At 42.3% G+C, this 16,457-nt stretch overlaps 1 protein-coding gene across 7 annotated transcripts in view; it reads right to left on the bottom strand.

Moving 5' to 3' along the window:
- Positions 1-16,457, bottom strand: part of LOC132392593 (integral membrane protein GPR155-like) — an 89,225-nt gene that overhangs the window by 20,654 nt on the left and 52,114 nt on the right. For all 7 annotated transcript variants that reach the window (XM_059966682.1, XM_059966681.1, XM_059966684.1 and 4 more), the window contains 3 exons: positions 8,800-8,920; positions 8,086-8,164; positions 3,548-3,641 (listed from right to left, as the gene is read on the bottom strand). In XM_059966682.1, the coding sequence (XP_059822665.1) occupies positions 3,548-3,641; positions 8,086-8,164; positions 8,800-8,920 (294 nt within the window). The remainder of the gene's footprint in view (positions 1-3,547; positions 3,642-8,085; positions 8,165-8,799; positions 8,921-16,457) is intronic.

A 16,457-nucleotide genomic window follows, 5' to 3' on the forward strand; every position in this document is an offset into this window, starting at 1 on the left:
TTGTTGTGGAGTGCTTAGGTCCCATACCTCCTCCTTGATGTAGAAAGGTCACCCACCTATAACTATATCAACTGTGCAGACAAGTGCTGATGCCGTATTTTAAAATCCTTTACCATACTCATCCTTTTACTTCAGTGCCAAAGTGTGCTCCATGAAACACTGCACAGATTTGTCTTTACCCTAAACACCAATTAACAGTGGAGGTCTGGGCACTAATAACACAGTAAATCTAAATTATTTCTGTATGCTGAGAATGCCTCAAATTGATACTTTATTTTCTGATGAGGATCTCACGTGGTCTGTACATACCAGCTATGTGGTGAAAAAGGCACAACAGCGTCTCTTTCACCTTAGACGCATGAAGAAGTTTGGTGTGGGTCTCCAAATCTTAAGAACTTTCTATAGGGGCACAATTGAGAGCATCCTGACTGGCTGCATCACTGCCTGGTAAGGGAACTGTACTTCCCTTAATCGCAGGACTCTGCAGAGAGTGGTGCAGACAGCCCAGCACATCTGTAGGTGTGAACCTCCCACTATTCAGGACATTTACAAAGACAGGTGTGTAAAAAGGGCCTGAAGGATCATTGGGGACCTGAGTCACCCCAACCACAAACTGTTCCAGCTGCTACTATCTGGGAAACGGTACCGCAGCATAAAAGCCAGGACCAACAGGCTCCAGGACAGCTTCTTCCACCAGGCCACCAGACTGATTAACTCACGCTGATACCATTGTATTTCTATGTTATATTGACTGTGCTGTTGTACATACTATTTATTACAAATTACTATAAATTGCACATTGCACATTTAGGTGGAGACGTAATGTAAAGATTTTTACTCCTCATGTATATGAAGGATGTAAATAATAAAGTCAATTCAATTCAATTAATTTCAACCGGCTGATCGCTCACTCCTCTTTGCCATCTGAGATTTTGCCAACAATGGTGGTGTCATCTGCAAAATTTATATATGGCTTTTGAGCTGTGTTTATCCACGCAGACATGAATACAGTGTAAGCAAAGCAGTGGGCTAAGCAAACATCCTCGAGGTTCACCTGTGTTGACAGTCACCAAGGAGGAAATACCATCACCGATCCTGTGGTCGCCCAATAAGCAATCTGAGGATCCACTTAGAGCAGGAAGTACAGTGAGCCAGGTTTTGACACCCGGTGGTTAATACATGGATGACGGTATTGAATGCCGAGCTGTAATTGACAAACAGCAGCCTGATGTATGTTTTGCTATTGTCTAAATGCACCAAAGCAGCATGGGGAACTGTAGATCTATTGCAGGGATAGGCAAATTGTACTGGGTCTCGGCCTTCGCTCAGTCAGGAGTTAATTTCAGCCATTACCATCCACTCAAAGCCCTTCATTGTGGCAGATTTGAGTGCTACTAGTTGATTGTCATCAAGGCAGCTCACATTTAAGCACAAGGAAAACAAGTAAGTAAAAGCCCACATAATGCTTTCTTTCTGTAGGCAAAACAACCTAACCTTCACTTAAAGACACACACTTCCGCATCATCATCCAGCTTTTGGCCAGCTATCAAAATACTTCTTTTCCAACAACAACGACCACACCCAGTCTGTCACTCAAGTACCAGGAATAAGCTGATGAGTGTTGTTATTGGAAATCAAACTACAGAACAAGTAAACCTAGCAAGACAGGGAATAAGAGTGCACCCCTTCTTGCAGAGCTACAAAGGAAGGGGTAAAGGTCAACTGTTGGTGCATTCCCAAGGTCAAAAAACTGTAGAACCAGAAGAAAATACCTAATAGCTTGGTTGGAGGTATCCATATAGGTACAAAAAAGGCTACATTTATTCCTCATCCTGAGATGCTGAAAGATAGCGAGGGGTCTCTTCTTAATAATGATGCACAATGGTGCAGACTGGTCTGACCACTGCCACACAGTTCCAGCAATCCAGATTCAATCATGGCCTTCAGTGCTGTCTGTGTGGAGTCTGCATGTTCTTCCTGAGACCACAGAAATTTCCTCCAAATGCTCCATTTCCCTTCCAAGTCCCAAAGGCATGCAGATCGATCCACTGATTGGCCACCCTTAACTGTCCTTTGTGTACAGCTGAGTGGTCGAAATTTAGGGGAAGCTGATGGGAAAGTGAGGAGAATAAAAGGCAAATTGTGTAAACTAGTGCTTATCGTGCAATAAAATGCAAATTGTGTAAACTGGTACTTAGCATGCAAGAAAATGAAAACTGTGGAAACAAGTGCTTAGTGTGCACTGCAGGCCTGTTTCCATAGTGTCTGGTGCTCCGACATCTAAACTTGCTTGAAGGCAATTGTGATCATGGAGCCATAGAACATTACAGGACAGAAACAGACCTTTTGGCCCATCTAGTCTGTACCGAACTCTTAATCTGCCTAGTCATTGCACCTGAACTATAGCCCTCCATACCCCTCCCATCTATGTACCTATCCAAATTTCTCTTAAATGTTGATAGTGAACCTGTATCCACTGCTTCCATGGAGAGCTTGTTACTCACTAAGTGAAGGAACCCTCCCCGTCGTGTTCCCTTAAATATTTCACCTGTAACACTTACCCAACAGGCTGGTGTATGTCCAGGGGAAAAGGAGATCCAGCCACTCACCATCCCACCTCCCGTACACGCAGGTGCTGTGAGAATCAAGTTTATGCCGCACGTACACACACAATAGCAAACTCGCAGCAGATACCGTCATGGAATACACTTTAAAGATTTTACTAAAACTAAAAGAGTACTATGCAATACAGCATATATGAAGGAAAAGAAAAAGCAAAAGGCGCCAACTTATCAAAGTTCAGTCAGTTTAGTGCACATCGTTGGAGCTCAACCATTGAACCATTCGACTCCTCATCGCTTTCCTCCGGCCTCCATGTCCTCATACTTGGGACCACCCCCGTGGTCGACCGAGCAGTGCAGCACACGTCCACCTTCCTTGGCGTCTCCTTCCCGCCTCCCCTCAAAAGACCGCAAATCCCCCCCAAGCTCCCAGCCCCACAAGACAAAATAACATTCCCGATTGGTTAACAAATGAATACAATCCCCATATCAGCAAGTCCAAAGCTAAACAACTGCGAGAAAAAAACTTATCAGACATAAAAGCATTCCTACTCTAGCAAACCAAAGAAGCCATTTTGATTACATACACAGTACATTGTACACACCTTTCACCCTTAAGCCTGTAAAAGTAAGGGCTGCTTTCCAGAAACTATCTGACCAATTCCTGGGTGAGTATTTATATTAGTTCTACAATACCCAAATAATTGCCCAACTTAGAGAGGGAAAGAGAAATTGGAAATAGTGATTGCAATTTAGCTAGATTCAACAAAGGAAGAACCAAAAGATGGCATACTGATGTTCAGTGAGATATGAAGGGACCTGCCCACATAAAGTAGGCAGAAATGTTAACAAGCAGATCAATGGATCTACAGTGAGGAAAACTGATGGTCAGATGGATGGAGTTCAAAATGGCTAAATTCCAGGGCAAAACAAAATGACGCTTCAAACATTCTTGAACAATTCAGAGATATGGATTTATTGCTTACCTGATAGTGTCCATAAAAGAATGCCGAATCACCCACTGATTGCATATCTGGATGAGCAGTAATCAATAAGAGTCCCACAGTGAATGCTGGTATTCTAGTAAAACAACCAGAATTGTTGAAATAACTAATCATAATAATGCACAGTTGTAAGGAAAAGCAGTCTTCTCTCAGATGTTCATCATTAAAGACAATTATGGCATCCACACTTGAAAATGTTTGATGGATCTAAAATTCTATCCAATATCTTTGTCTAGACATCTTTAGCCCAGCCACTACATTATTTACAGTTTTCCCAAACCATACACTGTTCATTTCCAATATCAACACTGATGCAAAACTTAATCAAACCATCAGATGGACTGCTGACAAAGAAAGGGCTGCCCCCAAATTTATAGAAAGGTCAAACATCAGGGAAAAGATTGCTGGTGACCAAAGTAAAGAGTTGAGGGAGCTCAAAGTTCTCTTTCAGCCTTTGAAGAGAGTATAGTGGAAGGCAGAGTATGTGGTCCCCCAGCCATAACTCGAGGAGGTTGCATCTCAAGAGATAAATAGCAAGAACGGCCTACGTTTACACAGTCATAGAAGAGTACAGCACAGAATCAGGCCCTTTGGTGCATGCTGAACCATTTAAATTGCCTACTCCCATCAACTTGCACCAACGTCTATTGCCTATCCAAACTTAAAATGTTGAGATCATGCTCGCATGCACCACTTCTGTTGGCAGCTCATTCCCCACTCTCACGACCCTCTGTGTGAAGAAGTTTCTCCTCATGTTCTCCTTAAACTTTTCACTTTAACCCATGACCTCTGCTTGTAGTCTCAACCAACAAAAGTGGAAAAAGTCTGCTTGCATTTACCCTATCTATACCCCTCATAATTTTGTACAGTTCTATCAAATCTCTTCTCAATCTTTCACATTCCAAAGTATAAAGTCCTAAGCTACTCAATCTTTCCTTATAACTCAGGTCCTCTAGACCCAGCAACATCCTTGTAAATTTTCTCTGTACTCTTTCAACCTTGTTCACATCTTTCCTGTAGGAAGGTGACCAAAACGGCACACAATACTCCAAATTAGGTCTCTCCAATGTCTCATACAACTTCAACCTAACATCCCATCTCCTGTACTCAATACTTTGAATTATGCAGGCCAATGTACTAAAAGTTTTCTTTGCAACCCTATCAACTTATAACACACTTCCAATGAATTATGGACCTGTATTCCCAGATCCCTTTGTTCTTTTGCACTACTCAGTGCCCTACCATTCACTGTGTAAGACGTATCTACCAAAATGCAACACCTCACACTTGTCTGCATTAAATTCCACCTGCCATTTTTCAGCCCATTTTCCCAGCTGGTCCAGATCCCGCTCTAAGTCATGATGGCGTTCCTCATTATCTACTACATGCCCCAAACTTGGTGTCATTCGTAAATTTGCTGATGCAGTTAACCACATTACCAACCAGCTCATTGATATAAACGACAATGGACACAGCACCAATCCCTGTGGCACATCACAGGGAACACGGGCTTCCAGATACAGTCCTATTAATGATGTAGAAATGACCTCAGGGCACTTACAGAGAGATAGTTCCAGATAATACCAGATGCTCAGCTAAAGAGCAAATTTTAAGCAGTATTTTAGAGGAAAGAGAGGTAGAGACACAGATGAGATTTCAGAGCCAAAGCAGCAGAAGTTCAACAACAATGCAGTGAATAAATTCAGCTGAAATTGACAGGATTATGGGATTTTGGTTTGATTCTTTAGTTTTAGGATTGTTTACTTCTGTCAACAGCATGATACGTTTACTTTACATATAGGCAGCTCCACACTGCAGTTTTACCAGATCAGCACAATGTTTTTAGATACATCCTGTACAATTTCTCACATCTATATACCTCACTAAATTAGTACTGACCCCCTGGCTTGATGAGTTTCCTCAAATAAAATTCTGCTGATCCTGCCAAACCTCGCTCCACGCAAAATTTTGAATTGTTACAGTTGTTCTGAATTCAAATGATTTTATATAATGATATCACAGCCTACGATTGAGACTACCTTCAATGTGACAACAATATTTTGTCTCCAAAAGATCACTCTTACCTTCACTAGAAGACAATGCACATGTGACAGCTAAATCTGATCGCAGAGGATTTTCCCTCATCAGAATCACATTTATCACCATTGGCTCACATGTTGTGAAATTTGGGTTTTTTTTGCATAACATTACCATAAATCATAAATTAATAGTGCGAAAAAAAGAATAGCAAAGTCGTGTTCATGGACCATGGACATCTCCTCTTCAAGATTCAGTCAATTTGATCAGCCAGTAATGGTGTAACCTGGCCATGCCTGGAGATGGAGCTGAAGGCTCCTAACCAGAATACATTTTGGTTCCATTGTTCCCAGAGTGCTACCTGTAAGTGATATTCAAATAGAAAGAAGTCTAACCAGTCCCACAAGGGCTATCGGCAAGTCGTTGCCTCTTCCCAGAAGGGAAAACAGGACAAGAACAAGTTTGGTCAGTCTGAGATTTAGATTCTGTTTTTATTAGTATTTCTACAACAGAAGGGCTGCCCTTCCATTTCTGAGTCCTTGTCTGCCCCCTTTAACGGACATGGAAGGTCCTGTTACTCCACCACAAAAAGCAGACGGTTATCTATGGTGTCTTGGTGACTATTTATCCCTCCATCAAGTCAATAAAATCTGAATGTTTGCTGGAGCTTTTCTTTCTATAAATTGGCTATAATGTTTTCCTCGCGACACACATTCAAAGTTCCTTCAGTAAATGCTTTGGAGTATCCCAGGATTTTGAAAACTGGTGAAGTGCAAACAAGTGCAAAGCTTTTCAGTTTTCTGCATGTCACTGAGCCACAGCTCCACAGAGAACCAGCAGCTTTTGCTGAAAAGAGTGCAGTACGGCCGCTGACGGTTGGGTGAAGTTCAGGTGCCAGTGGGCTCACAACAGCGCCCAGCGCTGGTCCTCATCTGGTATTCAAACAACAATCCCATTTATTTCAATACAGTCACCAACCTTCACTGATAAAGCTTCTTTGTATATTTTCTCTACTTACATTTTAAATTAATTATCGGCAGAACAATGTACTTTTAACTACATTTCATGTCTTAGGCTATTTTAACTGCTTTAAACTTCTTTTTCATGTCATCAAAGATCATTAAGGCAATGATTTCAGACTCAGTTCACCGCCTCATCGCTTACAATCTGCTCTGACACTCCCTCCTGCAGGCCAACTCCACTGAGCTAATGGATATATGACAAGAGAAGTTCCGAGCAGAGTCCACACAGCATTTCCAATGCACTCATCCAGTCTTTTTATTGGTCAGCGAGATGGGGATGGAACAACAGCTTTATCTTATATGTAAAACTATGGTGACAGTAGTAGTCAGGGTTAGCAATGAGTAAGCTGGATTTCCACCTTAAGTGCCAGTGACTTTTGGTCATCTACCCTCCCGCAGAGATCCTAATCTTAGTGGCTGAGTTCCAGCAGAAGCTGCAGGCTGCGCTCAGCCACTGCGCTCATCCAGTGGGAGAGCAGGAACTTGCCAGGACGCTCTTGGATCCAGAATGAGTCTATTCATTTGAGTGACTGCAGGGGAAGGAGGGGAGGAATAAGCAAGGCAAATTTTATTTTAATTATTAGTGCTGTGTTTAAAAGTTCTGTTAAAGTGTATTGTATCTGGCTTTTGATAATTTAACTATTTTAGTCCAAATTGATTCAAACAGACTGGAAAACACAGGCAGTACAGACAGGAGGGGAATCCGGGCAGAAGGTTTCTCCAGCTGTCCAAGGCTTCCAGAGGAATTTTGTGCCAGGATCAGTTCTGGTTGACCTGTCTCAGCTCAGACTGTTAAACTGATCTGGATCCCAACCGCACGGGAGCTGCCAGCTGCCAGAAAGCTGTCAGCAGCTGTGCCTGAGAAACCAGCATTCCGAAGGCTGCAATGAGGCATTCTTCGGAAAGCATGACAAGTGCCTACAGCAAGTCCATTCAGACAATACAGCATGGAAGCAGGCCTAATGGTCCAACTTATCTTCCTAAACCTTCCCTACCAGGTAACTGTCCAAAAGTCTTTGAACTGTTATTGCATGCTTCAACCACTTCCTCTGGCAGCTCGTTCCACAGATGCAGCACCCTCTGGGTGAAGAAGAGGCTCTCGGGTCTCTCGTTTAGTTCTGCCTCCACTCACCTTAAACCCATGTCCTCCACCATTTTATTCCCTTTCCTAAATCATGCCGCTTATGATTTTTATACACCTCTATAAGGTTGTTATCCCTCAGTTTTCTACGCTCTAATAAAGTCCCAGTTTGTCCAATCTTTTGCTATAACTCAGGCCCTCGAGTACATCTTTCCTATAACAGGGCAAACAAAACATCTGGATCAATCAACAATACAGTTTAGATTTAGTAAACAAAGAGTTATCATGTCACTTCCATTTGTTGTTGACTTAATTTAATGCAATCAGTTTCTGCAAACACAAAGTATCATAGCAGCAAAATCAAAAATGAAAGTTCTTACCCCCATCCGGCAACAATGAAGAATCCTCTGTGCTTAGAGACATTTTGCTCCAACAGAAGTAATGACAGTGCAATCAGACCTGGTACAATAAACAGGGTGACATTTCAATCAGTTTACAAGAAGTCACCAAATATCTGCATTCCAGTTGAGATCCAATTAATGAAACAGGCAATCAGATGGATGCCATTTTCTTAAAAAGGAAATAACTTAGAAAACAAACATCTGGAATTTTTATGAAGTTAGCAATTAGTAAACTTACAGGGGAAAGCAGCCCCTTTCCCTCTGTCATCAGGTCCCTGACTGCAGAATGAGTGGGAGAGAGGGAGAGAGAGGGGGGAGAGAGAGAGGGGGGAGAGAGAGAGGGGAGAGAGAGAGTGAAACAGTGTGAGAGAGAGAGAGAGGGAGAGAGAAAGAGGAAGAGTGAGAGAGTGAGAAAGAGTGAGAGAGAGAGAGAGTGAGAGTGAGAGTGAGAGTGAGAGTGAGAGAGAGAGAGAGAGAGAGAGAGAGAGAGAGTGAGAGAGACAAATCTGAAATAAAAAAAACAAAAATGGTGGAAAAGCTCAGCAAGATGGACAGGATTTGTGGCCAGAAAGAGTCATCACCTTATCTCTGTGACACTTCATCAGACTGCAGACACAAAATGCTGACTGCTTCTCTTTCCTCAAATGCTGCTATGATTGTTGAGTTTGAGGTTTTACATCCTGGGCATCTTACCTGTCCATATGTATGCACTATACAACGAACTATACAGCACAACGAATCCCAGAACCTGACCAAGGAGGCTATTTTGCTTGATGATAACATACCACAGGATCATTCCTATACAGACCATACACTGGAAAACAATTTTAAAAGTAAAGTGTAAATAGATTTTCAAATGACAAAATTTACCACTTGAGCACAAGAAGCAGAATTTTCCCCTTTCTCCTACAAAATAAATGAATTTTCTTCACCCTCTGGTTCATGCTGAATATTGCAACTTAGACTCTTTCGTTAATCCATTCATCGCACGTCAACAATTCTGGGAGGTTGGTATTTACTGTTCATTTCAATTGCTGTTGGGAAGTTTAGGAATTTCTTTTTTAGAACTTATAGCCCATTCTGCAAGGCAGTTAAGACCAAAAGGGGTAAATCTAGAATCACGTACAATCTGGACTCCAAATCAAATAAAGACAGCAGGTTTCCTTTCCTAAAATGACATTCATAAACTCGTCACACTTGAAGAACAATCCAAGAATTTCCAGGGAAGCATTTATTGATCAACAAACACAAAATGCTGGAGGAGCTCAGCAGGTCCAGCAGCAACTATGGAAAAGAAGAAACAGTCAACATTTTGGGCAAAGCTCCTTCATCAGGACTGGAAAGGAAGGGAAAGACATCAGAATAAAAAGGTGAGGTGAGGGGAAGGACAAGCTAGATGGCAGTAGATGGTAAAGGCAAAGGTAAAGAGCTGGTGAAGGAGGAATCTGATAGGAGAGTGGACCGTAGGAGGACGGGAAGAAGGAAGGGCAAAAGGGAGAGGTGATAGGCAGGTGAGGAGATGACGTAAGGGGCCAGTGGGGAACAGAAGGAGGAGGACGTTGGAGAGGAAAAGAGAAAAAGAAAAAAGATTACCAGAAGGAGAAACTGATATTCATGCCATCAGGTTTGAAGCTACCAAAAAGGAGAACGAGGTGTTGCTCCTCCACCCTGAGAATGGCCTCATTGTGTCAGAAGAGGAGGCTAAGGGCTGACATGTCAGAACGAGAATGGGGGGTAGGAACTAAAATGGTTGGCCACTGGGAAATTTTGCCTTTGTGGATGGAGTGGCAATACTTGACAAAACAGTCCCCAATTTACGTCAGGTCTCAACAATGTAGAGGAGGCTGCGTTGGGTCCACTGGACACAATAGACAACCCCAGCAGATTCACAGGTGAAGAGTTGCCTCGACTGGAAGGACTGTTTAGGGCCCTGAATAAAAATGAGCAAGGAGGTGAATGGGCAGGTGTATCATTTCTGTCGGTTGCAGGGATATGTGCCAGAAAGGAGATCAGTGGAGAGGGATGAACAGACAAGGGAATCACGAAGGAAGCAGTTCCTGCAGAAAGCAGAGAGTGGGGGAGGTGAAGATGTGTTTGGTGGTAGGATCCCGTTGAAGACTGTGGTAATTGCGAGGAATGATGAGTTAGGTGCGGAGGCACATAGGGTGGTAGGTGAGGACAAGAGGAACTCTATCCCTGTTAAGGTGGCTGAAAGTGGGGAGAGCGCGGATGTCCAGGAAATGGAGGAGATGAGGCGGGGAGTAGCATCAATGGTGGAGGAAGGGAAACCACATTCTTTGAAGAAGGAAGACATCTCTGATGTCCTGGAAAAGAAAGCCTCACCATGGGAACAGTTGTGGTGGAAGTTGGAGGCAAAATTGATGAAATTGACGAGTTGAGCATGGGTGCATGTAGCAGCACCACTGAAGTCATCGATATAGCACAGGAAGAGTTGGGGATGATTACCAGGGAAGGCTTGGAACATGGACTGTTCCATGTAGCCAATGAAATGGCAGGCATAGCCTGGACCCATGCAGATGCCCATGGCTACACCGTGAGTCTGGAGAAAATGGGAGGAGCTGAAGGAGAAGTTGTTGAGGATGAGGATCAGATATGCCAGACAGTAGAAGGGAGGGGAACTTGGTTGTTTTATCAAGAAAGAAGCGGAGAGTTTTAAGGCCTCCTTCATGTGAGATAGAAGTGTATAGGGACTGGACATTCATGGTGAAAATGAGGCAGTCAGGGTCAAGGAATTGAAAGTTGTTGAGGAGACATTTATTGATACTAACTTTTATTCTAGATTCATTTACCTACCTGTATTCTATTGTATGTTTGAGTGGGCATCTCCAGGTCATTAGTTCCAGAGACTGAATTATTTATTTAGTAATAAAGCCACGGCAGTTTGCCCTTTTCACTTACTTATTTAGAGATATAGCACGTTAACAGGTTGTTTCAGCCCAATGTGCTTGCGATGCCGTTATACCCAGGAAACCAATTAACCTACTAACAGCATGTCTTTGGAACGCGGGAGGAAACTGGAGCACCCAGAGGAAACCCACACAGTCACGGGGAGAAAGTACAAATTTCTTACAGATGGCGGTGGAATTGAATCCAGGTCTCGCACTGTAATAGCCTTATGCTAACCACTATGTTACCATGCTGACATAGGAAGCATCCATCTAAAAAAATGATCATTTTGTTTTGAGGCGGCTGTGAGACAGCTTAATGAGGTTTATACGGTCTACATGAATCTTGGCAAAGCACTTGAGTAAGCCAAATCTGGCAGACTAACCAGAGAAGTAAGATGGCAGGCCAATGGAGTCCAGTTGCAGGTGATTGGGACTGGGCAGAATAATAATTTAGCACAGACTAGATGGGCCAAAGGACCTGATTCCATACTGTAGTGCCCCATGCCTCCATAAGTAAAGGTGGCAAATCAGATCCAAAATTTGTCTGCTTTTCTGGAAGCAAAAGGGGACAGGTGGACAGGTGCTTTATTAGTTCAAAAGACTGTTTGCAACAGGATTCCACAATGTTTAGTGCCAGGAGCTTTGCCTTTTTATGGTGTAGTTTAATGATTCAGACTTAAATGTTGGGGGCACAATTCTGAGGGGTTCAAATAACATAAAACCAGCTATGAGGCAGACAATAAGCAGGAAAGCTCCAGATCAAAAGGATATCAATGGATTAGTGCAATGGGACTAAGTGTGAGATTGCATTTGGGAGGGCAAGCAAAGCAAGGGAATAAGCAATGGATGTTTGTATATTGAAAACCTGAAATACAGACACTTGATGTGTCATTAGAATTAATTACAAAACATAATAGAAAAGGTAGATAGAGTAATTAAGGCAGGCTACAGAATATTCCTCTCGTTGATCAAGGACTAACTGGGAGTTCATACTAATTAGGGCATTTTTTGAGAACTGTATGCTGTTCAAGTCACTACATTATAACAACATTGCAATGGCATGAGAAAGGGCTCAGAAGGGAACAACAAGGATAGTGTGGTTTAATTAAGAGAAAGGATTAACTAAGCTGTGCTGTTTCCCTTGGAACACAGGAGATGAATAGAGGTTTAATTAAGGCACATATAACTATGAGTGACCTAGGCAGAATGAAATAATTAGGACGAAGACTGAAGGATTTTGGGAATTTGAGAACTGTCAGAAATGGTGGATAAGTGCTTGATTGCAATATTTGAGAAGTTAAGATAAGTATGTGAACGGGAGGGGTATGGAGGCCGATGGCACAGGTGCAAGTAAATGGGAAGGCAGAATAAGGTCAGCATGCTCTGGATGGGCCGAAAGATCTGCTTTTGTGCTACAGCACTTTATCAATGACTCTACCACAAACTTCACCTGAAGGGTGGATACGATCTGGAATCCACTGTTTGCGGGATATGGGAGAGGCACTATCTGCAATTAAAAAGTGTCTGCATCCTCTCCACATCCATTCTATCAAGACCTTTCAACATTTGATAGGTTTCAATGAGATCCACCTCATTCTTCTGAATTCCAGTGAGTACAGGCCCACAGTCATCAAACAGTTTTCCTGTGGTAACACTTTCAATCTTGGAATCATTCTCATGAATGTCCTCTGTACTTTCTCCAATGTTAGTACATCATTTCTTAGATAAGGGACCCAAAACTGTTCATAATATTCCAAGAGAGACCTTAAAAAGCCTCAGCATTACATCGTTGCTTTTATATTCTAGTCCCCTTGAAATGAATGCTAATGTTGCATTTGCCTTCTTCACCACTGACTAAAACTGCAAACTAACATTTAGGAAACCTTGCACGAGGATTCTCAGATTTTGGAATTTCTCTTCATTTAGAAAATAGTCTGCAGTTTTATTTCTTCTACCAAAGTGCATGACCACACATTTCCCAAAACTCTATTCATCTGTTACTTCTTTGCCCCTTCTCCTAATCCGTCAAAGTTCTCCTGCAGCCACCCCACTTTCTCAACACTACATGCCCTTCTACCTATCTGCGTATTCTCTACAAACTTGGCCACAAAGCCATCAATTTTGTCATCCAAATCAGTGATATTCTACATAAAAAGAAGTGGTCCAACACAGACCCCTGTGGAGCACCCACTAGTCACTGGCAGTCAACCAGAAAAGGTTCCCTTTATTCCCACTCTTTGACTCAGCAATGCTCTATCCATGCTAGTATCTTTCCTGTAATACTTGTTAAGCAACCTCATATGTGGCACCTTTTTAAAGGCCTTCTGAAAATCTAAGTACAGAACATCCACCGATTCTTCTTTGTCTATCCTGCTTCATATTTCTTCAAAAATTCCAACATATCTGTCAGGTAAGATTTTCCCTTAAAGAAACCATACTGACTATGGCCTATTTTGTCATGTGCCTCCGAGCACCCCAAAACCACATTCTTAACAATCGAATCAAACATGTTCACAACCACTGAGGTCAGACTAATTGGCCTATAGTTTCCTTTCTTCTGTCTCTCTCTCTCTCTCTCTCTCCACTTGAAGACTGGAGTGACATATGCAATTTTCCAGTCCTCCGGAATCATTCCAGAATCTAGTGATTCTTGAAGGATCATTACTAATGCCTCCACAATTTCTTCAGCTATCTCTTTCAGAACCCTGGAGTGTCCACCTTCACTCAGTTCTGCCCCAATATACCTGAACCTCCAGCTGACTGTTGGTATTTTCCACTGTGAAGACTGAAGCAAAATACTTATTCACTTTCTCCACCATTTCCTAGTCCCCCATTACTACCTCTCCAGCATAATTTTCCAGCAGTCCAGTATCTACTTTCGCCTTTCTTTTACTCTTTATATATCTGAAAAACTTTTGGTATTCTCTTTAATATTATTGGCTAGCTTACCTCCGGATTCCATCTTTTCCCTTTATGGCATTTTTTGTTGCCTTCTGTTTGTTTTTAAAAGCTCCCCAAACTTCCCACTGGTTTTTGCTCCATCATCTACTAGCTCTTTGGCTTTTATGTTAGTTTTGACCTCCCTTGTCAGCCGTGGTTGTGTCATCCTGCCTTTCGACTACTACTACTTCTTTGGGTTGTATCTATCCTGTACCTTCTGTGTAAGGTGTATAAGATGATGAGAGGCATTGATCATGTGGATAGCCAGGGGCTTTTTCCCCCCAGGGCTGAAATGGCCAACATGAGGGGGCATAGTTTTAAGGTGCTTGGAAATAGGTACAAGGGGGTGTCAGAGGTAAGGTTCTTTACACAGAGAATGGTGGGTGCATGAAATGCACTGCCAGTGACAATGGTAGAGGTGGATACAATAGGGTCTTTTAAGAGTCTCTTAGATAGGTACATGGAGCTTAGAAAAGTAGAGAGCAAAGCGGTACAGAAATTCTAGCCAGTTTCTAGAGTAGGTAACATGGTCACCACAACATTGTGGGCCGAAGGATGTAATGTGCTGTAAATTTCTGCATTCAATGTTCTGTTACTGCTCTGCTGTCATCCCTGCTAGTGTCCTATTCCAATCAATTTTGGCCAGCTCCTCTCTCATGCCTCTGTAATTCCCTTTACTTCACTGTAATACTGATATGTTTGACTTTAGCTTCTCCTCCTCAAATTGTAGGGTGAATTCTATCGCATTTTGATGACCATTTCCTAAGGGTTCCTTTACCTTATGCTCTCTAGTCAATTCTGGTTACAAACAGTGTAATCAAGAGAGGCTGTTGATAGGGCAAAATTGCAGTCAACAGGATGAGTTGCAACGTAAAAGGCAGACAAAATTGTAAAGGGTGTATACAGGACTAAAGATGTGCAGTGTACATTGCAGCACAGTTGCAGGTATGTTGTTGTAGGCATCACTGAATCATTGTTGAAATAAGATGATAACTGGGAGCTTAATGTCCTAGGATACACACTGTATCAAAATGACAGGCAGGAAGGCAGAGGGGGTGGCATTGCTCTTTGAAAAATGAAATCAAATCATTAGAAAGAGGTGACATAAGGTCAGAAAGTGTTGACTCATTATGGATAGAGCTAAGGAACTGCAAGTGTAAGAAGACCCTGATGGGAGTTATATACAGACCCCCAAACAGTAGTAAGGACGTGGCCTGCAAATCACAACAGGAGATAGAAAATGCATGCGAAAAGGGCAGAACTCATGGGGGACTTTAGTATGCAGGTAGATTGGGAAAATCAGGTTGGGGCAGATTCCATGAGGGGAAATTTCTACAGTGCCTATGAGATGGCTTTTCAGACCAGCTCGTAGTTAAGCCCACTAGGGGATCAACTATTCTGGATTGAGTTTTGTGCAATGAACCAGAATTGATTAGAGAGCTGAAGGTAAAAGAACTCTTAGGGGAAAAAAATGATCAGAATATGATCGAACTCACCCTGAAATTTATGGAGAAGCTAAAGTCAGATGTATCAGTATTACAGTGGAGTAAAGGGAATTACAGAGGCATAAGAGAGGAGTTGGCCAGAATTGATGGGAAAAGAACACTGGCAGGGATAATGGCAGAGCAGCAACGGCTGGAATTTCTGGAAGTAATTTGGAAGGCACAGGATATACACATCCCAAAGAGGAAGATGTATTCTAACGGAAAGATGAGTGGCTAACCGTGGCTAACAAGAGAAGTCAAAACCAACATTAAAGCCAAAGAGAGGGCATACAGAAATTACTGAGAAGTCAAAGGATTGGGAAGCTTTTAAAAACCAACAGAAAGCTACTAAAAAGTAATTAAGAATGTAAAGTTGGAATATGAAAGCAAGCTAGCCAATAATATTAAAGAAATATACCAAAAGTTTCTTCAGATACATAAAGTGTAAAAGAGAGGGGTGAGTGGATATTGGACCACTGGAAAACAATATTGGAGAGGTAGTAATGGGGGATATGGAAATAGCAGACAACGTGAGTAAATATTTTGCATCAGTCTTTACTGTGGAAGACACCAGCAGTATGGCGGAAATTCCAGGTGTCAGGGGTCCTGAAGAGTGTGAAGTTACCATAACAAGAGGGAAAGTTCTTGAGAAACTGAAAGGTGTCAAAGGATATCAGTCCACTAGGATCAGACAGTGTATACCCCAGTGTTCTGAAAAAGATGGCTAAAGAGATCGTGGAGGCATTTGTAATGATCTTTCAAGATTCACTAAATTCTGGAACGGTTCTGGAAGACTGGAAAATTACAAATGTCACCACTCATCAAGAAGGGAGACAGGCAGATGAAAGGAAACTATAGGCCAGTTAGTCTGATCTCAGTGGTTGGGAAGATGTTGGGAGTAAATTATTAAGGATGATGTCTCAGGGTACTTGGAGGCACGTGATAAAATAAGTTGCAGTCAGCATGTTTCCTCAAGGGAAAATCTTGCCTGACAAATCCACTGGAATTCTTTGAAGAA

This window comes from Hypanus sabinus, chromosome 4 (genome assembly GCF_030144855.1).
Source record: "Hypanus sabinus isolate sHypSab1 chromosome 4, sHypSab1.hap1, whole genome shotgun sequence".
Classification (NCBI taxonomy): Eukaryota; Metazoa; Chordata; class Chondrichthyes; order Myliobatiformes; family Dasyatidae; genus Hypanus; species Hypanus sabinus.